Raw genomic sequence first — 26,280 nt, forward strand, 5'->3', positions numbered from 1 at the left:
CTCACCAACCTGATCAGCCAACATGGATTTAGGAAGGGCAGGTCCTGCCTCACCAACCTGATCTCCTTCTATGATCAGGTGACCCGCCTGGTGGACGTGGGAAAGGCTGGGGATGTAGTCTACGTGGACTTCAGCAAGGCCTTTGACACTGTCCCCCACAGCAAACTCTTGGCCAAGCTGTCAGCCTGTGGCTTGGACTGCAGCACTCTGCGCTGGGTTAGGAACTGGCTGGAGGGCCGAGCCCAGAGAGTGGTGGTGAATGGTGCCACGTCCAGCTGGCAGCCTGTCACTAGTGGTGTCCCCCAGGGATCAGTGCTGGGCCCCATCCTGTTCAATATCTTTATTGATGATCTGGATGAGGGGATTGAGTCCATCATCAGTAAATTTGCAGATGACACCAAGCTGGGAGCAGGTGTTGATCTGTTAGAAGGTAGAAGGGCTCTGCAGAGGGACCTTGACAGATGGGCAGAGTCCAACATGATGGCATTCAACAAATCCAAGTGCTGGGTGCTCCACTTTGGCCACAACAACCCCATGCAGAGCTACAGGCTGGGGTCAGAGTGGCTGGAGAGCAGCCAGGTGGAAAGGGACCTGGGGGTACTGGTTGACAGCAGCTGAACATGAGCCAGCAGTGTGCCCAGGTGGCCAAGAGAGCCAATGGCATCCTGGCCTGCATCAGGCATAGTGTGGCCAGCAGGAGCAGGGAGGTCATTGTACCCCTGTACACAGCACTGGTTAGGCCACACCTTGAGTACTGTGTCCAGTTCTGGGCCCCTCAGTTTAGGAAAGATGTTGAATTGCTGGGGCATGTCCAGAGAAGGGCAACGAGGCTGGGGAGAGGCCTTGAGCACAAGCCCTATGAGGAGAGGCTGAGGGAGCTGGGACTGTTTAGCCTGGAGAAGAGGAGGCTCAGGGGAGACCTCATTGCTGTCTACAACTACCTGAAGGGAGGTTGTAGCCAGGAGGGGGTTGGTCTCTTCTCCCAGGCAACCAGCACCAGAACAAGAGGACACAGTCTCAAGCTGGGCCAGGGGAGGTTTAGGCTGGAGGTGAGGAGAAAGTTCTTCACAGAGAGAGTGGTTGGCCATTGGAATGTGCTGCCCAGGGAGGTGGTGGAGTCACCATCCCTGGAGGTGTTCAAGAGGGGATTGGACGTGGCACTTGGTGCCATGGTTTAGATAGGCATGAGGTGTAGGGTGACAGGTTGGACTCGATGATCCTTGAGGTCTCTTCCAACCTTCTTGATTCTATTTTTGAAAGCCTCAGAGGCATCCCATAGGTTGCAACAATTAACAATTTGTTAATGAGGGTAAAATTTGACCTGGTATGTTTCTAAGGAAATAGTTATCTGCACTTCTTTACTGTAGCTAAAACTTTTGTCTATATGTAACAGCCAAAAATCCCTGAAAATTTTATTAGGTACCATGATGCAGTGCCAATTTGAATACAAGATCCACTGAAAAGATTTCTGGCAGTGCAGAATTACTGCAGCTTTTCCACCTGCACTGGTCCCAGTGACAAGGCTCTTGCATGGCTTGAACCACAAACAAGGACATGCTGATTCATTCTTATCCTTAATTCCTTCGTCAATAGTCATCTATGGAAATCAACTGTACACATACTGTCAGAGCAGCACTTGTCAGCTGGGTAGGGGTAGAGCTCTACGTTTCACGGTGTGCACAGGACTCCTACCAAATAAATGTATTTTCTACTTCACTACAGCAGCGTAGATTGGCCTATTTTCTTTTAATTACTGAAGAGTAAAGTGGATTAGTGAAAGACAGGTCAAGATGACAGTTGTTTTTCCACTGAGGGTAGAGATTAGCAGCTATTCTCTTTTATGGGAGTAAAATTGCTACCTTGCATGTGAAGGAAAAGCAACAAACCTGTTGGAATCTACCTGTATCTCTTTCAATCAGCAGCTCAGATGGTGACTAACCATCTAGATCATAATTTCAGTTGCTATAATTTTTCCAAACTAGGCTACTGTCAGCAAAACCTGAAAGTTTTCCATTTATAAATGTTCTCTGATCTCCATGTGTAGGGATATGTCTATAGTTATGTATTAGACACACACATAAAAATTTTGTATACCTGAATCATAAGATCATCCAGTAGCTTGTGTATGCTGTGTTGCCTGGTGTACATGTGATGTGTAGAGCAAAACCTCCTTTGGAATCTTCTACTCATCTTTTCCCCTAGACAAGCAAGGTCCTGTTCATAGGCAGGAATCTTTAAAGCACTAAAATTATGCAGGATCAATTTGTGAACATAAAGAGGTTTCTAACAAAGGATTCTGTGAAATAGGTGACTCCCCTTGCCCTCCCCTCTGTTTCCAGGTAGTCAAATGTATTACTCCACTAAAGGACCAGAAAGTTGATAAAAGCTGTGTATATAAATTCTATAGGTGTGTCTGAGCAGCTGATACTGCAGCTACTGCCTGTGCCCATCATGCCTATGCTGCAACTTGTAAATAATTCAGTATAGATGTAACAGTGTTTGGTGTTTTTTTTTTTTTTTTTTTTTTTATAGTGGAGAGTGTGTTTTTTTCATTCAACTCATGTATTTGGTGTGTAATCAAATTTTACTCTTAGGGTAAGCTCAGCCATGTAAATAGTAAATCTGATGGGTGAAAATATTGAACAGTTGTGGTGATGTGAAAACAGGAAACTAGAATAGAAGTTTGCTGCCCCTGACTTGATTTAGATATGGTTTGTGTAAGTCTGTGCTTTGTATCCCTGCCTCAGTTCTGGTTGCACAACATATTTTTCATAACCGCTATTTGCAATCTGTTTTCTATAATTTGTGATAATTATGAGGTACATAATAGATAAATACAACAAAGGGCAACTAGTGGCTGAGAAAGATGTTACAAATTACCTGCCCCAAGTCTTTAAAAGGTATTTAAGCATCCACAGTCTGTTTCAATAGCTGTCAGGCATCAATGGATCTTTAAAGACTGTTATTGTGAGTTTAGGTAGCACAAATTTCGTTTAAGCTAATTTATTCTGGCTAAGCAAATAATGGAGATCTAAATTGCAGCAAAGAGCTTTCAGGCTAATTAAAGCCATGCCTTTGGTTATTTTCTCTGGACTTTAATTTCATGTGAAGTTTGGTTTTATTCTCATTACATGTTTCACAGTTATAAAGCTAGAAGGGGCCATTAGTTTTATTTTGATCTTCGGTATGATCACAGGATGTCAGGGGTTGGAAGGGACCTCCAAAGATCATTGAGTCCAACCCCTCTGCCAGAGCAGGACCATAGACTCTAGCACAGGTCACACAGGAACACATACAGATGGATTTTGAAAGTCTCCAGAGAAGGAGACTCCACAACCTCCCTGGGCAGCCTGTTCCAGTGCTCTGTGACCCTCACAGGTAATAAGTTCTTAATGTCACCCCATTATTTACACATTTAGCTTGTAAATTCTGTACAGTGAAAGCACAAATAGAATGTCTAATCCATATAGTGTTCTTCTGTAAAAGTATTTTTACTAAATAATACTTCCATTAATTTCATATTTGCACTGCCACTTTATTTGAAGATCCCAGTGAAGTTTTAGACTTGTATTTCAGCATTTAAAATAATTTTAAGCAATTCTCGCAGTAGTAGGAAAAAGGCTCTTGGGTACATAGCTTAGTTGTCTAATTTCTAAATAGTTTAAATGCTAAGTCTGTAAAATAAATTATGTATATCTTGAATTTAAATGAGCAAAGAATACTATTTTTCCTTTGGGAAATGGCTTTAATTTAAAAAGAAAATTATAGTTTTTCTGTAAGTCTCAGCTGGGAATGCGTTTGTTAGCAAAACAGCTATTCAGTGTTCTGAAAATTTAATTCTGCTTAAGCTACAGGCTCAATAAGAAATCAGCATACAGCCATTTTTCATTTGAGAACTAATCCACTGATGCACCTAGCTTGGCTGGGTTAGTAAAGAAAAGACTGTAAATTGAGCTCTTGTAAAATGTGTCTCAAAAATGAATGTGTGCAGTATGTGGATATTTTCTTCCCCCCTCCACTCCCAGGGGCAATAAGATGCTTTACAGGCACCAGCACAGACACTGAAACCAGGCTTGTATGTACTAGGTTTCCAAAACTTTTTTTTTTTTTGGGTCTTTCTTCCTATATATCCAGCAAAACAGCTCTGTTCTGCTTTTGCGTTATTGTAGATTCCTTTTCCTGTGGCTTACATGGAAGAATTGTGAAGATGCTGGGTTTGAACCATTGGTCTTTCTCTTAGATGCTGGAATTTCCTCCTCCTCCTGCTTGTATACTTGGCAGCCTCAGTGCTGCGCTGTAGCCAGTCTTTCATAGAGTGTCTTTGCCAGGCTGCCTTCTGACATATACCAGGTGCTCCTGTGCCATGAACAAGGTCACCCTTCTTCCTAACCTGGCCAGCAGAAAGACAACCTCACCACAGGGCCCTCCCTAGCCCTTTTCCTACACCAGGAACAGTGTGGCCAGAGCTTTCTGCGTAAAGGGGTGAGTTATTCCTCAGACATGTTCAGACTCTTCTGTGTGCACATATCTGAGGGTGGCTTTCCTAAGTACCAAGTTTCTAAGCTCTAAGATTTTTTTGTGTGACACTAGACACTAGGATCTGTGCTGCAGTTGCTACTTCTCTATTTCAAAATAATTTCTCAGGCTTCAGCTTTTTTGTTGTTGTTGTGGTGGTGGGGGGGTTGTCTTGTTTTGGGTTTTTTCCTTACATGTCTGTCTGATGCTTGGGATGTTCATTAGGGCTTGGATGCTTTGTTGTGTCGTCTGGGGTAGGGGATGTGAGAAAGTTTGTCTTCATTGAGGTGAACCTCCTTAACTTCAAGTTAAGCCTGCTCACTGTAGAGCTTTCTCCACCTTTGCTGAGAGGCTTGACAATAAAACTGTCATTGATTCAATGGGCGAATGTTTTCCTGACATGATCAGGAGTCTGTTTGGAACAGAAGATCACCAAGACATTTGGACATGTGTCACAGAAGAAAAAAATTATCAGATCGTGATGCTAGGACACTGATCACTCTATGCAAAACTGCAATGAGAAAAACTCTGTATCCCATTTCAAGGTAACAACAGTTCTGAGTCCAACCTCTATCTTAGAGTCTGCTTACAGTTGTAGTGGTTTTTTGTTTTCCTGCAGATAATGCAGCTATCTGTTTCAAAGGGACAGTGAAGAATGCAAAAGAGGAAGGACTATAACATTTTAACTCCTGCCTCCTAAAAACGTGTGTGTACACTGTGCTATATACAGGAGTCCAGAGTACTCAAAAGCGTTTTCTAATATTTTAACTGTGTAATTCTGAAGGGATATCCCAGGAACTTTTTGTACTTTTCTTACTGGATATTTTTTGCATGGGTTAGATTCTGCTAACTTTGACTATTTTATTGGTATTACTTACAGACCAAGAACTGTTCGTCTCTTAGAAAGAGCAGTGGTATTTGTCTTAAAGGTTTTGCCATGCATAAAAGGAAAAAACAGCGTTGTTTGTGTTGATTCACCTTCAGACCACGTAGCAAATTCAAAAAGAAACAACTAAGTGAAGGGAAATTACTAAGTGGCAGTCAGGAACAAGGAATATGTTCCTGGGCCTCAATCTGAAAGGTCATATACCTGGCATCTTATGAATGTCAAGTCTGAAAATGAAAAAAGCAGTGTAAATAAACCAGTGCCTTTGCATTGCTGGTTGGCAAGCTCCCTCACTAGCTCTTGCTGTCCTTCCTGTCAGGATCTGTCACTGTGAGGGAGATGATGAAAGTCCCCTCATCACACCATGTCGCTGCACAGGGACCCTGCGCTTTGTTCATCAGGCCTGCCTGCACCAGTGGATCAAGAGCTCCGACACGCGCTGCTGTGAACTCTGCAAGTACGACTTTATAATGGAGACCAAGCTCAAGCCTCTTCGGAAGGTACAGTGCTTTTGAATTTAATTATCCTCAAATGTCAAATGGCCAAATGGCTGCGCAAAGTACTGGCACAATTAAAGAAATATCTGCCCATCCAAAATGGCTTTCTATTTTACATTGTTACATCAGCCCCAGTGATTTTTGTTTCAGCACTTAAGTTAGTTAATTAGGGGGTTTTGACTGAAGACTCTTTTTCTGCACATGTCCCATATAATAGGTTTTCTGTACTTAGAATTTTTGTCTTCAGCTTTTTGTAATTGCCTCATCTACCTATTTTTAAGCCTAGGAAATCTTATTCATCATGATTTGCTCCTGTGTAACACAGTTCAGTTCAACCAGTAATTTTATGTTAAGCTCATAACTTCTGGTTGAGAATGATGCTTATACAAGTTTGGAGACAGCAATTATAAAGTAACACAGTCAATCAGTTCAGCTGCATCTGTTCTAACTGTTACACCCCTGAGCAAATTAATCACTCGTACATTAAGCTCAGTTAATGGAATCTAAACTACAGGGCAACCTTCATCCTGAAATGCAAATGTGTGTTATCTGCATTCATCTGTTTTCCAGGATAAATCAATTTAATGGTACACTGGTTGTCAGCATAAGGAAGGTGAAGAGTTGGTTAAACATATGTAGGGATTGTTTTCCTTGGAGTGAATCATTTGTCCTCTAATTTTAACTCTGAAAATGCTATCATCCGTTTTTGGGGGTTTGGGGCATCTTTGAAGTTTGAGTGAATCTGGAACAGAGCAAGTTTTGATTTAAAATAAATTTCAATGTGGGAGCCCTTGAAAAAACCTGTAGAAGTAATTTGCTTGTAACTAGTAAATGCATACACAGGAGTGTTTCTATGGCAAAAGACGTTTTGTCAACCTTGAACAGGTAGCAGCAAATGGAATTCCTTCTCGTTTCCCATCCAGAGGAATTGTCTAGCAAGTCCCTCATGATAAACTGCTGCTGAAGAGAGAATTTGGAGTGATTGACGGGTAAAGCTTATGACAGGCAAAGACATAGTTCTCAGGTGCCAGGTAGAATGGAAATTGAAACAGATAAAAATCAAACCTGATGGCTAAAAACTTAATTACATTGGCTTAGGTTTTAATAATTTTAATGTGACAGGAAGGAGATGATTGTATAAAATCCCCTGCCTGTGGCATATTGTCTGAGGATTTTTTTATGTATGTATGTTTCTATTTTCAACACAAATTGCTTTAACCTTCCATCTAACAAGAACCTTTGCAACAGCATTTTCCCCCAGGAGACTATACAAGCAGTATTTTTAACAAAACCCTTTTCCTGAGGGAAATTATCTCTTGTGCTTGATAACAGAACATCCTTTAAAAAACGGAAACAAAATTTACAGCATCCAAGGAGAAAAGGAATGAAAAATGTGCATCACTGCTGATATCAAAAGTAGACACTTTTGACTGTGAAAGACATTAATGCAATACTGACAGATCTATAGTGGTAATGCACTTCCTGGAAGTCCATCATTTCACCCATTTCAGAAACCAAACACAAAGTTTCAAAGATTTCAAAGTTAAAAGTCATTTTCCTCATAGTATTCAACTGTGACAACCTTCATTTATTAAAATAAATATATTGTCCCAAATAATTGTTATGCACTGTCATGACCACCATTCACAAATTTATAAAACACCATTTTATGAGACACTGTTCTGGACACCAAGCATTTTGACAGCGATAGCAAAGACGAGGTAATGGAGGAAAGGGTGATCATCAAAACACTTGCCAAGTACAGCTGGCTGGTAACTTCCCCCCAAACACCTTTTACAAAAATCACTGGAGGTGCTGTTTTGTCAAAACCTGTATATTTGGCAAAGCTGGAAAGTTCTAATGAAATACTGTCAAAATTCTTGCAAGCTTGTATAGAGCTCAGAACTTCAGCTGTGGGGCATTACCAAGGAGTCCCAGTTTTCAGAAGATGGCATGGAGACTAGTTTCCAGAGACAAAAGTGCTGTGGGACAGGCAGCTCCTGAAGCTGATGCTATCCACAATCCTGTCTCTTCAGTGCAGTACCCAAAAAGCACTGTAAACTCTATGGTTTCCAGGCCTTTTTGAGAGCTTTAGGTTTTGCTAAGACTTGACTATGAACTAGACCCAGAGATCCTTCAGTCTTCAGCACTGCTCCACCCTGGCAGCAGTGAATTAATTTTCCTAAATCTCTGTAATTTTCTGGTTGCAATGGCAAGGACCTAAAAAGGCAGTAGCACTTGTCTGAAAATGATGCAATTCTTGTCAGCTTTGCCATGTGCTGAGTAGTAACAGTAAAATTGCCAAAAAAACCCAGTAAGATTTATTTTGCTGATAAACTTCAGGAGTTCTGAAACCAAATTTTGTTTCAGTATTTCCTAAACAAAAGACCACATATTTAGTTCCAACAGAAGAGTACCTATTTAGTTCCAGTAGAAACTCATTTTATTTTTAAAAAGAGGAAACTATTTACCCTAAAGTGAAAATCTCTGGCCAGCACCAGGAGAAGCCATTAGACCTAGATTTGGAGTATCATTCTTACAAGTGAAAGGGTCACATCTCCCAAACAGTTGTGATTTTTAATTATAATTTACTCATGATGTGAGAGTCTTAAATTTTGTTTCCTGGCTGTGCATTGCTTCATTATGTTGAATTTTATCATAATACCTTGTAACATTCCAACCACTGGTCTCCTGAAGGAAAAAAAACTACAGAGAACTTAATAATAGATATCTGTACAATTTGATTCAACTGTTGAATTACCATCTTTATTCATGCCTCAGCCTTTCATGCACCCTTGATGTTTCCTAACAGTTTTTGATCAAAGTCTAGGGTTTTATAGTAAAAATCATGGTTGTATATTATGTCATACAGGTGTTAGCACCCATAAGTGAGAATGTGAAGCATACTTAATTAACGTAAATCAAGATACATCTATTAAATCAATACCCTTGTGCCAATATGCAACAGTTATTTAATTACAGAATCCCTGAAAGTACCAGACATCAAATAAAAATTAGCTTAATCATTTTAGTGAGTCTTTGCATTGAAGTAATCCTTTTAAGCATTGATCAACAGTCATTGCAAGTGTTTCCTATATTTGAGTAGATCTAATTACTTGGCTAAATGTAGATTTAGAGATTAAATATTAAGCACTGCTTAGTGTGTCTGGGATTTTTTCTTTTTTTTTTGGTGTTTTTTTTTTTTTCCCTCGTGGTCTTTGTTATTTCTATCTATGGTTATAAATTGTACAACATAGTGCAAAAAGCTCTACCTTTGAAATACAACATTTGAAACACAACATTTGAAATCCATAATGCAGAATTTCTCATTTTTAAAGTCACTATCATGGAAGGAATTAGAAAGTGGCAAGAAGCTTGTGTTAAGTTTCTTATTGAGCTCTCTCAGGTAATAGCTTCATCCTGAGAAAAACCTCTTCTTTAAAAAAGGATATAATCCTGGTAAAGGAATAACTTCATTTCATATTTCTTGAATTTGGTGTTTGAAGTGTGGTAAAAACAAGAGCTGACTGAAAACATTGTGAGCATGAAATGGATGTCAAAATAGAAGGTGCTTAAAATGCAGAAATGTCTTCAAACGGAGATTTATTCATAGTGTCTTGCTATACTTCAAAATACTTTTCATATTTAAATTTTGCTGTCCATTTAAGATGTCTGGTATCTGGTGAGATGTTTTACTTTGATGCATTATCCCAACAGACTATTCTGTGGTGTCAGATATGTCTGGTTTCTCTCCTAATTTTGTTTTATCTTTGAAATGATTTACAAGTCATGTCTTATTAATGTGAAACATAAGGAATGTTGCACACTGTTACCAGGTAGTTACTTTTGGTCATTAAGGAAGAGCTGGTGAATTTTTTTTTGTTTAAGGAAGCATTATGTACCAGTTGGGGTTGATTTCTTTGTAAGAAAGTGTGTTTAAATTCATCACTTTTGAAAACAGAGCTTTGGGAGTATTCTTTTAGAACTGACTTATAAGTTTCTGTTAAGCATAAGTAAAGCCAGTCTTAAAATACCACATAATGAAAGAAACTTGATTTCTTGTTTATTTTGAATGTGTACATATATATCTTCTAAGAGTTTACTCCTCTTGTATCCTGTATTTACTTATATAATGATAAATAACATTTCTAATGTGATACAGGATGCCTGTCTTTGGCTTTTACACCAATTGGCCTTTGAGCAAAATTATGATCTGTACTTTGTGGCCTGGTAGTTGATTGGTTTTAATTAGATTTTAATTTTTGTTTAATGTTTTGGCACCTTTTTTCTTTTTTAATTTAAGTTATTGTTATTTGAGAGATGGACTGTGATTTAAAAGCATTTGCTGCTTAGTTACTGGAGGAAAATGCCTTAAATTAGGCGTGTTGCACTTTTGGAAAAACAGAGTAGATGGTGGCAGGAGACAACTGTCTGCAAAGAGAGTAAAAGTGATAGGAAAACTTAGATTCAATATAATAATTGTAGAAATACTGCAGAAAGAGCAGGTAACAGTTACATCTGTTTCTGTTCTTGACTAACTGTGATAAAAGTTAGTGGAAACAGATTTTTTTTACCTTTTTCTCTTGCTTCTTTATGGGTTGCCCACACATAGCCTGATTTTTGCCTTTTTGAGTAATAAAGGCATGTGCACAGGCATTTAAAGTACATTTTTTTCTAGAGTTCTAGATGTGTGGTCGTTTTCCTGTAGTTTTGCATTATGGTTATAGTTCTTCTGACCGGTAGTTTAATGTTTCAGCTGTTTATATGTCTGTTTATATGTCAGTGTTATCTTTTTAGATAAAGTGCTGATGTGTACTGTGCTAGAAGATAATAAGGTAAGAGAAGAAGAGCAATTGTAAACCAAAAGCTGATTACGTGGACCTGTATTGAGCTAAGACTTGGCTGATGTTCTTTCAACCTTAAACGAATATGCTTGGAAAAGTAAACACTTTATAGAGTACTTTTTCACTCTATATATTGATACAGAATAATTTCTAACAGATGGAAGCTAAGAAGCAGCTCCCAATATGGAGAGATTATGCTAATATTACTTGCCGTGGGGTTTTTTCAGTATCTCTGTGAAGCATCTGGTGTTAGCCTTTGTCTGAGACAGAGCATTGGATGAGAGGATATGGGATCTGGCTAGTCCTGTATTTCCAGAGCGTAGCATTTTTTTCACTTAATCTGTGTTTGGATGATTAGGATGCAGGTACTGAAGTTCTGGTTGGTAAATGACAAATATTCTCAATAGCACTTCCAGATTGCAAAGCCAGCTACTTTGTTTTAGAAATTATCTTCTCAAATTACTTAATATCCCTATTTTGCACTTTTTAAGGGTCTGCTAATTGATGGCATACAGAGCTAAAAACTCTGTAAGTTTGTGAAGACTGCATACTGATTATATCACTCAAATCCAGCTCTTTTAACTAACCCTTGAAAAAAGAAATATAACACTGTCTTGATTTTGATAAAACTGAATTATTCTTTGCAGGTGATAATCTTAAGGTGTTTATCAAAGTGAGATCTTTTCATTATGTAGTTCTTTTATTACTCTAGGTGGGCATATCACACATAGAAGTAAATTAAAGTGTACATTTCAAATGAAGCCATTGCTATTTTAAACTTTTAATAGGTGTTTTAAATATACCACAGACATGCTTCTGAATTCCAGCCACAGTTTCTTAGTGTCACCCAGGGACAGAAATAGAATTTAGAGTAAATTTCAGGCAAGTTTGTCAGAGAAGTATTTGTGCTAGCTCATCTAATGAGCTAACTAGATCAAGTTAAGGATGTGTATAGATATCGTTGTATGATGTACAATACAGCACAAGATTTTTAAAAATTGATTTTATTTTTGTGTTGAGTGGCAAACGTAGCAGTGATCCAATTCTGGTCTTCTCTCCTTGATCTTTTACAAGAGTTTCTTCTCTGGGATGTATCTTTTGACAAAAGGCAGTAACAAATATATTTTCTGTGTCTCTTGTGACCCTGCTCAGTTCTTCCTCTCTAAATGTGCCCTGGATGTCTTTGGGGAAAAGAAGCTGGAGGGGCTGTATTAATGGCCCAGACCCCTGTCTTTTCAGCCATCAAACCTGGCACATTCTGTTGGACTTCATGAAGGGCACTTCTCATCTTGGAACAGGATGCAGTAAGGCATCCCTTGTCCTTCTTTAAGATGCAGTTTCTCAGGCACAGGCTGTAACCACATTTAAATTGCACAGAGTGGCTCAAAATGCTTTAATTCAAATCTAAAGGTCCCATCTTTCATCAGCACTGCACAAGGCTATTTTGTTCTCCTGATACATGTGAAGCCCTGTTGTCCTTTATTACTATTACATCTTCCTCCTTCACCCACCTCACAAGTTCCATTCCAGCAAACTACTGTTACAGCTGCTTTCCTCCAGCTGGTAGGTTGCTAGCAGTGAGCAGTTTGCTGTGGAGCCTGAGCCAATTAGTGGTGCAACGAGTGACCAGAAAACCCCTGCTAAATCACATAAGAGAAATAACCCTGAGCTATGTGTTCAGACTACTAATACATCTTCTCATCTCAGCTCACTTTATTATACACTGCTCTAGTTCTTCAGAGCTTTCATCAAAAGTGCTGACTAGATCCTTCAGGCATGGTTTGAGGTAAGAAAGATATTTTTCTGTGTATTCTTGGTGTGTGTGTAGAGTATGGTTTCTACAGCAGCCCCTAGTAAATAATTTTAACCTTCATTTTGCAGGAATGATTGTTTCAAGATAGAGATTCTTTAGATTGTAGAAAGAATTCAGAAAACATTACATGATGATTTTAGCTCTAGATGAGAGCAGAAAGAAGTCTTTCCATCTCTGGGTGCTGTTTACATTACATTTGTTGTAATCTTTTTGCTAAATGATGTACAGGGAGAAAAATATTAGAACAAGCAATTTTTAAAAATAAAATTCCTGAAAACATCCAGGAGTTACAAGTCCAGGCATTCATAGCATGTTGCAAAGCAGCCCATTAATTTCACTTTCAATTTGACATCCTCAGTGTTGAGCCCCTCCAGGAGAGAAACCTTCAGTAGTAGTGTGAAAGGAAAGTGTGAATGTGCAGACCTGAAGCGTATATTGAGTTGCTTCAGGAAATCTATGTAGACAAAACTTTGTGGCCAATGTGACAAAAGATTGCCACTAGCAGGAGGCAACACAAAGACACAAAATGGCAGATGGGGGCAAGCAGATAGTAAATCTACAATCTGAAAGTGGGGATAAGGAACACAAGCAGCAGAGTGTGTGGCAATGGCTTCTGCATGATCAGTACAAAGCTTGGTTCTACTACTTTGCAGAAAACTTAATGGGAGGGAATTAAAATTGCAGATTTATTCCTGTCTCTAAGAAGAGAGGCTGTATCGGGATCTCTTGAATGTGAAGCAGCATCTCCGCATCCACAGAAAATCTGTTTTCATAGGATATTTTAAAATATGGATATTTATTTGTTGCATATTAAGCCAGCTTTTATTAGACGTGATATGCAGAGAGGCAAATTTTGCTACCTTAAAATAAATACCAGGGATTTTCTCAGACTGTTACAGGAAAGTGGTTGACTACATATGAATTAGATGTTCCCTGTAAGTAAGCATTTTTTTTTCTTTTTATTTGTTCTTCTTTCCTCAGAAGCTCAGGAATATATTTTGTAATTGCAAGAGTGACTTGCAAAATCAGTAACCACTCCCTTTAAGTTTCGGAGTGAGATAGTCTTTAAGAAAAAACCTAGAAGGGGGTAGTTTTACAGGTGCCACAGTAAGGCATAGGAATGCAGGCTGAGGTGCATGTGGTGTTTCAGAAGTAGCAGTAAATAATAGTTGGGGGTGGAAGGAGCGCTTCTGATCACATTTACCAATCTGGCTTTCCTTTGACGGTTTGTTCTGGCTTCTTGGTGGGAACCTCTGAAACAGTCTCCTACTACCCTCCAGTGGTTCGCAGGGCATAGTGCAAGTGTAATACTGAGAAAGCTTATTCAGAAAACAAAAAGGGGGCAAGCGATTTTTCTTCTCAGGATATATATTGTTGTATTGTGTGTCTGTTTGGTGACTTGTATAAAATGTTTTGTGGTTGCTAGATATTATGAAGTGTTTTAGCACACCTGTTTGGTGGAGCATGGTATTCATGCAATTGCTTGCAAGACATTAAACCATCTGGTGGTTTCCAGTCTGTTTGTATTACTGCCAGGGCTCAGGACTCTGTGGGTGATGACAGTTGGATATACAACAGTGAAGGGGTGCTTTGGAGGAGGCTGTGCAAAAATTGCAGTGTTTGTCTATCCGTTTCAGTGACTTAATTTGCAAGTTATTATAAATGTCTCCTCTGGCTGTTAGTCTTCTGTTTCTTTCTCTCTTTCCAGATGCATGTTTTAGTGTTATTTTTCTGTTCTTTGTGACAGTGTTCATGGCATGTCACAGTGTCATCAGCCTGATGGTTATACATTTTTTCTAGATCACCAATGAAGATATTAAAATGTGATACAATTTATTTTTATCTTGCCATCATGAATGTAGGGAGCCATGAGAACTGCAGAAACTTTAAAATACAACGTGGGGTGAATTAATCAGTGGTTGAGGAGGCATTAATGTGCTGTGTGTGACATGGTAGCACCCGTCAAACTTAGCCATCCCAATTTTAGGTTATATTGTGTCCTGGACTATAAATCAGAAGTAATAGGTGGCTGGTGCTTTCAAAGCTCAATATATTCTTTTCTTATAGCCTTCATTATGGATTTTCAAGCAATTTTTATTTCACATAACTGTGCTTTTATCTAATCAAGTCATCTCTAACATTAACAGAAAAATCCTAAAATAGGATTACACTTTTCTGCTATGGGGCAACTTAAATTGTTGGCTTATCTACTAACATCAGTCATCTAGTAGAGAGTGACACCAGTTACATGGTACTCTGTTTGGCCAAGCTAAAACACGAGTAGGGCCCGAAAGTTACTTCAGTTGCCACAGGGATCACTGGGAGTGGAGCAAAATGTTTATTTGAATTTCCCCTTCTGAGCTCAACCCATCCTGACTGAGGTGAATGAGAATTGGGACTGCACCTAGGACAGGGCAAAACAGAAGTGCAGCTTTGGGAGACATTAAGACCTGTGAAATGCTCCCAAGTAATCTGATGTCCTTGCTCCTTTCCTGTATCCCAACTTGGCAGTATAAGGCACTCTGCACAGTTTTCCAGTTCCATATCCACCCATGCCCTGGTGGTCTCTCTAGGTCTCCTGCCAGACAGCTTATTTCTGGTGTGGTAAGGTGCATGTGGATAGAGCAGATGCAGACACGCTGTCTTGTGGGAGAAGAAAAGGGGCCAGAGAAAGGAAGCAGAGTCCCCAGTAGGCTTCGACTTGCTTTTTGGCTGCATTTGACCATGGGATGTCAGCTCTCTCTCTCTCTCCTAATAGCTACATCTTTCTTGTAAATCTCAGCAGAAGTTTATGAGCTTTATTTACCTATTCTGCCTGTTGGTCATTTTTCTTTTTCACCTACAAAATGTTTATGTTTAGTGTAATGGAACCATCTTTCTTCTTTGACTTCAAAATTCCATATGAAAAACCTCTATTTAAGTGGACATTCAGATCAACACTTTAAGTAATTTCTATGTGTTTCAGGGAGCAAAATGGCTACAATGAGACTGCAGGTATATTTAACAATGAAAATTTAACATAGGATCTTTTCTCTAGTAGACAAAAATATGTAGCATCAGAGTTGAGATGACAGAAAAATTCTGTTTATAAAACACAATTCATTTTCATGTTCAATGCTAATCTCTTACAAAGCATCCAAAGGTAACTGAAGGGTTACAGTAAAAATCCTTTCTTCCATTTGGACAAAGATAACTTTTTGTTTGGAAAGAAAGCCTGTTACAAGGCTTGAATTGAATTTTCACTACAAAAAGGATAAAAGTCTCCAGGTCACATGCTGTGTAACCTCGTGACTGTGATGATATGATAACTGTGATGATAATGCCACAGTCTGTCTGGGCCGACCACTGAATATTACCTACCTGAGCTACAAATAATATAAGGTTGTCATAGTACTGTTTTGTTTGTTTTTCCAAGCCTCTCAGGCTGCCATACAAAACCCAGCAAACTTAGTTTTCACTCCTAAATAGATGCATCAAAAACTAAAATGAGGTGTCAACCGGTAAATAAACTTCTAGCTCTGTCTCTTTCTGTATCACTCAGGAAATATCTCAGTTCTTCTGAACAGTTATTTAAGTCTTGTGTTTGTAAAATTCTGGCAAGGGTTAGAAAATGCTCCAGAGATTGTGTTTTGAGCTTTGAAGTGTGCAAGCTTTAACTGCCATTAAAAACAGAAATTGTTTGGACCAGTATGTACTGCTCTAAACTTAACGGCAGAAAGAAGCATTTCTGAGAGTTAGCCCTCTTGGTGACATTGCATTGACATCCCTCAGTTTTTTTTTCTGCAGTTGTGCTCCCTCAAACGTGAACAGACAGCAAATAGTGTGCAGACTAGAACGGCCATATTGGTTCAGATTAAACTCTAAGCATGCTGCATAGATGCCATCTCCAACATTAGCTATAAGCAATTTAGGGAAATTTGCTAGTTTCCAAAACCAAACCAATTTTTTTTATTAAATACAACAAAACAGCCAACCAAAGAAACCCAAACAAGGAAAACAAAGCCAAACTCATACTTGCAAAGTACATTTATACCACCTGGGTGCTCTGAAGTGCCCAGGGTTTTTGATAGAGCCTTTGCACCTGGAAACTCTTAGGAGCTGCAGCCCAAGTGTACAGAAGACCTGTGGAAGCAGGGGAGCAGCTCTGCTCTCCCGGTAGTCGGTGCAGAGGGTGGGTGCTGCAGCACAGTTCAGTCCTGCCCTGGAACAACTGCACAGAGGTGTCACTGCTGCACTGCAGGTTGTGCTCGTGTAGATTATCAGAGGCTGGCAACCCACTCTCAGATTAATCATTGGAAAGGAGGCATTTTGCTTTTAAATGCCTTAGTCTATGAGCTTTTCCCAAAGGAGCAGGGCTTTATTTTAAAGAAGTGCTGATAAAAATTATGTCTTCATAGGAAAGATTAAGGAAAAAAAAAATCTCCTCAAGACCTGCAGTGTTCAAATGCAGAGAATAGCCTATTTCATCTTAAAACAGCCTTAAACTAGGATTAATGTCATAATTCACTAACATGTGCCTGGAAGATCCTTCTTGTGTTACTGAGGCTGTTTGAATGCTATCCTATATCATTTCCATGTAACCATCTTTTCAAGTTTATTGATTGAATTTAATCCTTACTACAGTTGCATTTCTTTTGCTTTTATTTTATGGGAAGACTATTCCACAACTCCTCTCCTCTAATTTGAAGCAACTGAAAATAGCTGAGAATAGTCAAAGTATTATAACCTAATGTTTGGGTGGGTTTCTTCTTCCAACATCAGAAGTGTGCATCAGGTAATCTTAAAATAAATATTCAACTTTTTACCTATTAAAAATTATGGCTGTGCTGCAATGAAATTACTTTAGATGTCACTCTCAAGGAAGCAGAAACAGGACTCTGGAATTGTGAAAGTAATATCATTACAAATTTTACAGTGACAATGTACATCCCAAAGTGAAAGATTTATTAATTTTATTACAGCTTGGGTATTTTTGATAGAAAGAGCCAGAATGGCCTAATGAATTTACTGTAAAATTTTATGCCTCATTTTTTTAATTACTCTTTTGTTTTGTTTTGTTTTTATTAATTACAGTGGGAGAAACTACAGATGACAACAAGTGAGAGGAGGAAAATAGTTTGTTCAGTGACATTCCACGTAATTGCAATTACCTGTGTTGTTTGGTCATTGTATGTTTTAATTGATAGAACAGCTGAGGAAATTAAACAAGGCAATGATAATGGTAAGTATATTTTACCTTCTTCAGTCTTACCAATCAGTCTGTTTTTAAGTAACAGCTCACTGATACAAGGGTACATCAAATGCTTTAATGCAATAATGAATGCATCACTGTTAAAAGCTTATGTTATGCCCCTGCAGAGACCTCTACTTAGTGTAATCATTACAACAGCTTAACTAGGCTGCTGGTTCTTCCTAGGTTAATCGCCTATTATCTAGATATTTCTAAAGCGCAGGGAAAAAAAAAAAGATGGGTCAAATTCAAATTCAGCAGTGCAAGCTCAGGTCTTAGAATAGCGATTTATTTTTATTACCCACTTCAACCTGGGTATCTTGTAAAACATGGCAGAGTCCTTTCATCAACAAGCTTCCTAACAGGAACTCCCCAAGAGACCATGTTTCAGTTGTCTCAGTCCTCCATGTGAGACTTAAATAGCATGCAAATCCATTCCTGCATCCTTTCATATAGAATTCCACAGTGAACATCCACATTCCAGTTGCATTTATTGTGAGGGTGGTTAAACAGTGGAAGAGAGATTGTGGAGTCTCCATGTGTGGGGATACTGAAAATTCATGGGCACGTGTAACAAAATGCATGTTTTAGCATAAGTAGGTTTCTTTTCGGACTAGACTAACTGTATTTCAAACAGAACTACTGTTTTCCATATAAAATCTAAGAACTATTCAATCTTTAGTCTTTAACAGGAAGAGGATAAAAAGCCTTTGAATTTTGATGGGACAAAGGTCTCTAGCTCTGTGCTATACTCTAAAGTTAAAACTAAAGGCAAAGGAGGTGGAGTTTTGTGCCTTGGTAGTTAAATATTTCATGATTCTCCTGATGCTTGCCTTTCTTGCCTATGAGAGGAAAATATGTAACAAGCCTTGGTAAAGTCGCAGACAAATGTATACTACATTTGTCCTTTTTCATCTCAAAAATGCTGGCCCTGAGGAAAGGATTAGGAGTGGTTTTGAACTTGAGTTTAAAAATCCCTTTAAATGTATCTTTGAAAATATTTAAAGGGATTTTCTTTTTCCTTCTTACAAATACATATAATGCAAATAAATGTGTAAACCTACCACTAGTCTGTAGAAAGGACAATTTTAAAAATATTTAAAATATTCTAGAATTTATATGGTATCGGTGATGGAGAATCAAGTTTCATGTAAATTCACTCTGCTTGAAGAAACAAGGTTTTGTCTCTCCTAATAAAGCACAAGTCTGTGAAAATACAGCAATGCTTAAATATACTGAAAGGTACAAAATTCACTGTGCTATTCCAGTGAAGCAAAAAATTATGCTTCCTGTATTACTATAAAAGGCAACAACACATCTTTACTGCTAAGGAGTGGAAGAAACTCCAAAGGAAAGCTGAGCTACTTACTCAGCCTCTTTGTTCTGAGGTCAGCACTCCAGCTGTGACTTGCTGCTTCTAAGTGTCATTACCCACCAACAGGGCTTAGTCAGAAGCAAATCATACTGCTGTCATAATTAAGAGCAAGAAAGAGACAGTGATTTTAAAAAACATTTATTAAAGGGGAAAATAAAAAGAAGAAAGCCACATTACCAGAAATGCCATCTTAGCAAAGTATTCTTTGTTATTTCCTTTCATCCCTGGAACAGGGAATTGAAGAAAGGCATGACAAATGTTTTGTGAACAAATTTAACAAGTATTTTGTAACAAGGGTTTGTCCCTGACAACTTCAACTAACCAGAGCAACGGTGGTTAGGGAGATACAAGTGATTTACATGACCTTTCTATGCTTTCATTTTGCTGCAAATTAAACAACAACATCATTATTGGCTAGCACCATCAATTAGCATATTATCATTTCAAAGTACTACTAAACAGTTACCATGACAGGAAAAACTACAGTGCTTCAAGCATTTTGTATGCTTTTGCAATAATTATTATTCCTTTGGTTGCCATTTATTTAATTATAAACCTACTTTGTACTTAACTGTACAGGGAATACTTAGGATTGGTAAGACTCACACGGTGGCTAAAGACTTGCAAACGAGTCCACGTCACCGCATCTAGAACTCAAAACTGTTTCCTACTGACTCTTCTGCATAGTCCCAAAGGAGATGCAGACTGCTTTCCTGTCTGTGGCAAAAATTTGTGTAAAACTTACAAATACCACTAACTTGTTGTGAGGGTGAGAGAGCACGGGAGCAGGCTGCCCAAAGAGGTTGTGGAGTCTCCTTCTCTGGAGACTTTCACAACCCACCTGGATGTGTTGCTGTGTGACCTGCCCTAGATGATCCTGCTTTGTCGGGGTGGTTGACTTGATGATCTCTGGAGGTCCCTTCCAATCCCTAAGATTCTGTCATTCTGTGATCACCAATAGTTGAATACAGCATCTGCAAGGCACCTTGAATACTACACACAGTGAGTGAAGTTATTCAAAGGCCTTCTTTATAGGACCAACAAACCTATTCAGATTGTTCTGTGATGCAGGAGATAGGCAAGACCCCTTTCCTTACCTTTTTTTACAGTATACGCAGACATCGGGATGAAGCTAGGACTAGCTAATGATATTGTAAATATATAGCTGTTCCAGGTAAACTAAACAGTGTCATGCTTCTAAGATGATTTAACAATCCAGCTGTTGTTGAAAATGTGCATAATGTCTCTAGGTTGGTATTTGTATTTTTGCCTAAGCATGCTACTGCATACGGGGATATTATTGAAGAACAACAAAATGTTTTGATTTTGAATGTTATCAAGCACTATACTTGCTCTGAGACAGTGAACTTGCATTTCTTATCTGACCAAACTGTGCTGAAGTCAGTTAAAAGGGGGAGGCAGATGCAGTTTCTTGGTTGGCCTATGGGATAGAAAACGGCAGCTGTGTTTTGCTTGGGCCCCAACTGCCCCCATAGTGTGTACATAGCTGGGAATTCTTCAGCAAGTGGCTTCTTTTCTAGATATTTTACTGAAACTCAGTACTTGATATTCAATGTATAACAACAATAATAAATATAAATGCTTTATTTTAAAGGTGTCCTTGAATGGCCATTTTGGACAAAACTCGTTGTGGTGGCCATTGGATTCACAGGGGGCCTGGTCTTCATGTATGTGCAGTGTAAGGTTTATGTTCAGCTGTGGCGCAGGTTGAAAGCCTACAACAGAGTGATCTTTGTTCAGAACTGCCCAGACACTGCCAAAAAATTGGAGGAGAAGAATTCATCCTGCACCCAGACTTCAGACATGAAGGACACAGTGATGGTGCCAGTAGCACAGACAAGTACAAACTCTCAGCTGGCAGCTGAAGAAACAACATCTGAAGTCATGCCAGTTTGACAGAGACGGCATTGTTTCTTCCTTGCAGAGTAAGGTATAGTGTTTTCTACACTACAAATGCTAAAAGAGTAGAAATGACTGTACGTCTTTTCAGTTATAAAAACAAAAAACCACACAAAGAAAATGGGTACAGCAAAGTAACTTGTTACTGTATGAAATGTGACTGTTTGTGAAGTAGTTGATCAACTAGTCAGCAAGTATAGTGAAAGTGGGAATGTAGAAAGTGCAATAGAGAACAAGTTTAAACATACAATGCCAAACCAATTGTGACAAGAGTAATTTTTTTTTAATTGGATTGCTGGGAAAGTAAAAACAGACCTGATATAATCCATTTTGTTTACAGAAAACAAAATCCTTTCATCTGTTTACTAGTAAAAGTTCTATTTGGTACTTACCTTCTTAAAGATACCCTTGCAAAGGGTACCAATCAAGTTACAAGCATTAACTGAACCGAAGTATAAAGAGCTGTACCACAGCCCTCGCTCTCTAAGCTTCAGCCAGTGCACACCTTCATGTGACTGCAGTGGAGCCTGAATGTTTGGGCAACTGTGTCAACCAAGGATATCTAAAACATCTGAAGGGTAGTGTTGTTTTTAAATATGCCTCAATTTTTGACAGGTAAGCAATTCCAACCAGTATAGACTCATGTCTCCATAATCTACAGCTACTGTGTTTAGCTGCCAGCAACATAAGGAAGGAGAGTATGTAGACAGGTATTTAGAAGAGCAGCTCACCTGTTTTACTTTGTAAGAGTGAGAGAGATAAATCGGATACATCAAATTTTGAGTTCACTGCAGGTCACCGAAAATTAAGCTGCATTATTATCAAAGGTCTGCAAAACGCTGATGCACACAGAAGATGGAAGCCATTGTTGGTTTTATTTTTTAAGATTCATGATACAGAAAGGTAGGTTAAGAGAATATACCTACATTTCTTAAGAGAACATTAGTTATCACCTCATTCTGAATAGTCTTTATCTTCCTGACTGAAAAATAAATCAATGGTTTCCCTCTGTACAGGTAAACTTGAGGTGTTAGAGATTCAACAGTTCAGTTGTTAACTCTGTGTTTTGAGCATTCTCACATAAAAATGAAGTGTGAATAGCACTAAAGGGTGCAATAGATAAATGAATGTAGATATAATTCTGTGTCCAACAGGGTGAATTATACATTAAGAACCAATTTTGTGATTTATTTCTCATACGTGTTATGTTTACCATCAGGACACAACAGAAGTGTTGTCTTGGAGTAGCCAGGTACTGGCATGGACAGGTCTGGAGCCTGAACGTTATGTATATTTAAAAAAAAAAAGTTATAAGTTCTTTTTACGATCTTGGATTTAGGCAAAGGAGGAAAAGCAAACAAGCAAATAATGAACCAAGGTTAAGAGGATAGCAGAGCATAGGTTCATCCAAAGGGGGAAATCTGCCACATGTACAGGTGATCTAGTTTGTAATGGCCAATTTCCTCTTTAAACGCTCAAATATCTACAATTGCATAATGGAATCATCCCATTCTTGCAATATCCAGGCTGCTGAGCTGAACATGTATTGAAGTTTATATATATTGCATTCCTTTGTGAATGTGTTTACCAGCTTACAGCTCAGGGAATACTGGAAGTAGCAGTATTAGCACGAAATGTCTTTTTATCAGACTAACACACTCTTTTGTGTTGAAATTGCTCATGTAATGTGGCTGTGACTAAGTGATTGTCAGTGGGCTAGACAGAACACAATCTCAATGCCTGAACAGGTCCTAAATCCCTATTAGTAATTTCCTCTAACTTACTCCAGGTGAGGCAATGCTTGCATTTTTTCATATGATGACATGCACTTTTCAGATAAAGCAACTTTCTGGTTATACAATTGCAAATTGGAATTGTATCTTCTCATTTGAAATGACAGGCAAGAAGAATCAAATAATTTCCCTGTTTATAATTGTGGAGGAGATATCAGAAGGTCTTCAGAAAGCAATGACAGTACCGAGGAATGGGCATGCTTTGTAACTGCACATATTTAAGGAAGTCTGCAAAAGCATGGCTTTCAAAAAGTGTAAATTTCTTGCTGGAAAGTAAACCCACGATCTGAAGTTAGACACAAAATTACTAGCTTCATCTAAATGTTTGAAATTATGTTTATGACAAAACCTGATGAATCATAGCAAAACTGACTGACAAGGAACATTATTATGGAAGATAATTAAGAGCTTTTTGAATTAGTCAGAAAGTTCCTTTTTAAGTGGCAGTAGCCCTGCTTCTTTAGCTATCTTTTTCCTTGACCTGCTGTAGCATCATGACCCTACTGAAAGTACTGGAGACCAAATCCCATTTCTTTCTTGAACAAATATAAAAGTCAACTAAAAAAAAACCACAAAAAAAAAATCCCTGAGGCTTCTGAAAGCAGATTTGTCACATTGATCAAAATTATAGTTGGCAACAGAGCAGACAACTGCAAAAATTCTATACTAGCAACTTCTACTTCAAAACACTGTTTTAGCACTCAACTACATGTATGCATCTGAGCTTACAGTTAGTTATCAGAATGGAGCAAGACTTCAGTTGAAATTCGTCCTCTCCCTCTGAAATACTAATTTGGACAGCAGGAAAAGGAGACAGACAATGGACAATTTAACAGCAAGAGATTACAGCAGGCTTGAAACAATCTTTAACCTTTTAAAGCATTACAGTATTCACCTGTGCATCCCTTTCCTCTTTTTAAGTGCACTGGATATTTTACAGCTTTCTGGAATTTCATGTAGGATTGGAATTTCTGTCTGAAGCAGGGTGCAACCTCTTTGAGACAGCAAGGAGCTATTCACACCACCATGCCTTGGATACAGCGTGCACAAATAAGGAAAGTGCACGAATACAGACACTAGGCAGCTGTTTATCAATCAATGGTTTTTTCATTCCCATACAAAGCACAATTTTCTGTATTGGTTTAATAACTACAGGATTCTATCCTGCAAAAACAGTGTACTGATAGTTTTAAGGTATATTCAAAGACTTTTAAGTAAAAAATGATGTATCCAATAAAGATCTGTATCAAACTCCTTGTGTAGCCACAGTGCATCTCAGGCATATGCTCATGGTGGAATTTAGCCTGGCTAAAACCACAAGAGCAGAACCTTGCTATGGGCTGCATTACCAAGAAGAGTTTCATCTGTATTCTTGTTTAAGCGAAGTTTTAATGAAGGTAGGTAGAACTAAATTGATGCCAGATCAGATCTAGAATTTTAAATAAGGTACTCTTAATCTGTGAAGATGCACATTTCTTTTCCTGTCTTAAGTTATAAGCATTATAAAGTTTACTTTGAACTGGTACAACCATACCACTTTTGACTATGATTAGCATTATGAAGATACTCAACTAGCCCCAGCTGTGCCATTCACACATGCTGCTTTATCTAAAGGCAGTGTTTGTATTTGTTGTGTAGAAAAAAAACAAACCAACCAGTAATTCCCCATCACTAATACTTTTTAATAATGCAGCTTACTCTAGGATGAAAATATTTACTGTGTATAGTATTTGGAACTACAAGTTCGTGTTACTTGTTTAACTCCCTCTCTTTTGCAAAAGAAAATTGTATGTTATTGTGGGTGAATGTGTACTGAAAAGACAGAAGGTAAGGGGAAAAAAAAAAGTAATATATCTGCTTATTGTTGTGGAAAAAATGTATTTGTATTAAACAAATGATCCAAACTACTGTAGTATTCTACAGCTGTCACTTTGTTATATAGAGCATCACATGCTGAACATGAATTGGGATGACCAATGTCCTCAGCTGCGTAATTAATATTGCTAAACCTGCTGGCTCAGAGGGGCTAGTTTGGGGGACCACATCTTGGCAGAATGCTCAAGAAAACACCCCACAATACAAAAGCACCTAAAAAGAGCTAGGATTCAAGACCATAAAGAACTCTGAGAAGGCAATGTATTTTACATCCACAGTGAAACAGACAACCAGTGCTGTGTCTCAACTACAGGAGATTATGAGGAAGAAAACTTCCTAAAGAAAGCAAACAGTGTTTTGGAATTAACTGTTAGTTATATGTGATTGTGGAACATCCAACACTAAAAAGCATTAAAGATGAGTTGGATAAACTCACTGTTTAAAGTAGTCTCACCTTAGAATATCTTATTCCCTTTTATTGCTTCAGACTTCTACTTAGTGAGATTTTCTCTTTTTCTAAAGCCCATAAGCATAAATGCTTTTTTAAAGAAAATAAATATTACATGTTTGCATTATAAAAGAATCTACCTACATCAAGTGTAAAACCAAAGAAGTATCCTATACTGACAAACACAGCAGTCCAACTAAACTGCAAGTTTAGTTATCTAAACAGAGTTGTATCCACTTACCCTGTATCTTCTTCCTAGCTTGTCATCTTTGGAGAGAGTGGCTGTTTCAAAACCGCACAATTCGAGCTGAAATAAGTCAGAATATGGTTGGTGAATGTTAAAGATTATAGTTCGAAACACAGGAGAACTGTTCTAACAAATTACCTTGCCTATATCCAAGCCCAACACATCGTTCATTTTGTTACAGCTGCCCTAAGCCGTTCACCATGTAAGTCAAAGATGGATTCGTAAATCCCCACAGAATATAACACAGAAGAAACATCATAGCCACAGAAATTCCAGTAATAAAGATATATTCATTTCCATTTACTAGTATCTTGAGAAATAGAACCAAATTTGGGGTTGTATTTAAGAGAATAGAGGTGTAGGTCATTATGCCTTTTGACTTTGCACATAAGAGTTTGAATCTCTTGATGAAGAGTACCATTAAAACAAAACCCATTTCTGTTCAGTGTTCACTTTGCTCTCTCTATATACATGAACACAGAAACATGGTGTATGGTATTTACACACACCCTTCCCCACAATAAAATATTGAGGCTGTTATGCATGAGTGAAAAAATTTAAGTGAAAAAAAATTGTCAAAGACTGAACCAAAAGTCCTTTGAATGGTGCACACCATTTCCACTGTCTATGACATGAAGCTCAGAAGATAACCTTGGATAAATTTTACATGGTTGATAACACACTTATTCCAGTCTGCTGTGGAGTATGGGCCCTGGACAAACTTACTTGCAAAAACTTATGACTGATACTAACTCAATCACAGATATTTTTTTTTCCTGTAACGAATGTGAACGAGACAGTGTTTGCAATACAAGCAGTTAAAGCTTAGAGAAGTGG

At 38.3% G+C, this 26,280-nt stretch overlaps 1 protein-coding gene across 1 annotated transcript in view; it reads left to right on the forward strand.

Moving 5' to 3' along the window:
- Positions 1–21,077, forward strand: part of MARCHF1 (membrane associated ring-CH-type finger 1) — a 72,090-nt gene extending 51,013 nt beyond the window's left edge. Inside the window, exons 4-6 of the mRNA XM_054383203.1 lie at positions 5,721–5,901; positions 17,629–17,776; positions 20,776–21,077. Of these exons, the coding sequence (XP_054239178.1) occupies positions 5,721–5,901; positions 17,629–17,776; positions 20,776–21,077 (631 nt within the window). The remainder of the gene's footprint in view (positions 1–5,720; positions 5,902–17,628; positions 17,777–20,775) is intronic.
- The last annotated feature ends 5,203 nt before the right edge of the window (positions 21,078–26,280 follow it).

This window comes from Indicator indicator, chromosome 8 (genome assembly GCF_027791375.1).
Source record: "Indicator indicator isolate 239-I01 chromosome 8, UM_Iind_1.1, whole genome shotgun sequence".
Lineage (NCBI taxonomy): Eukaryota > Metazoa > Chordata > Aves > Piciformes > Indicatoridae > Indicator > Indicator indicator.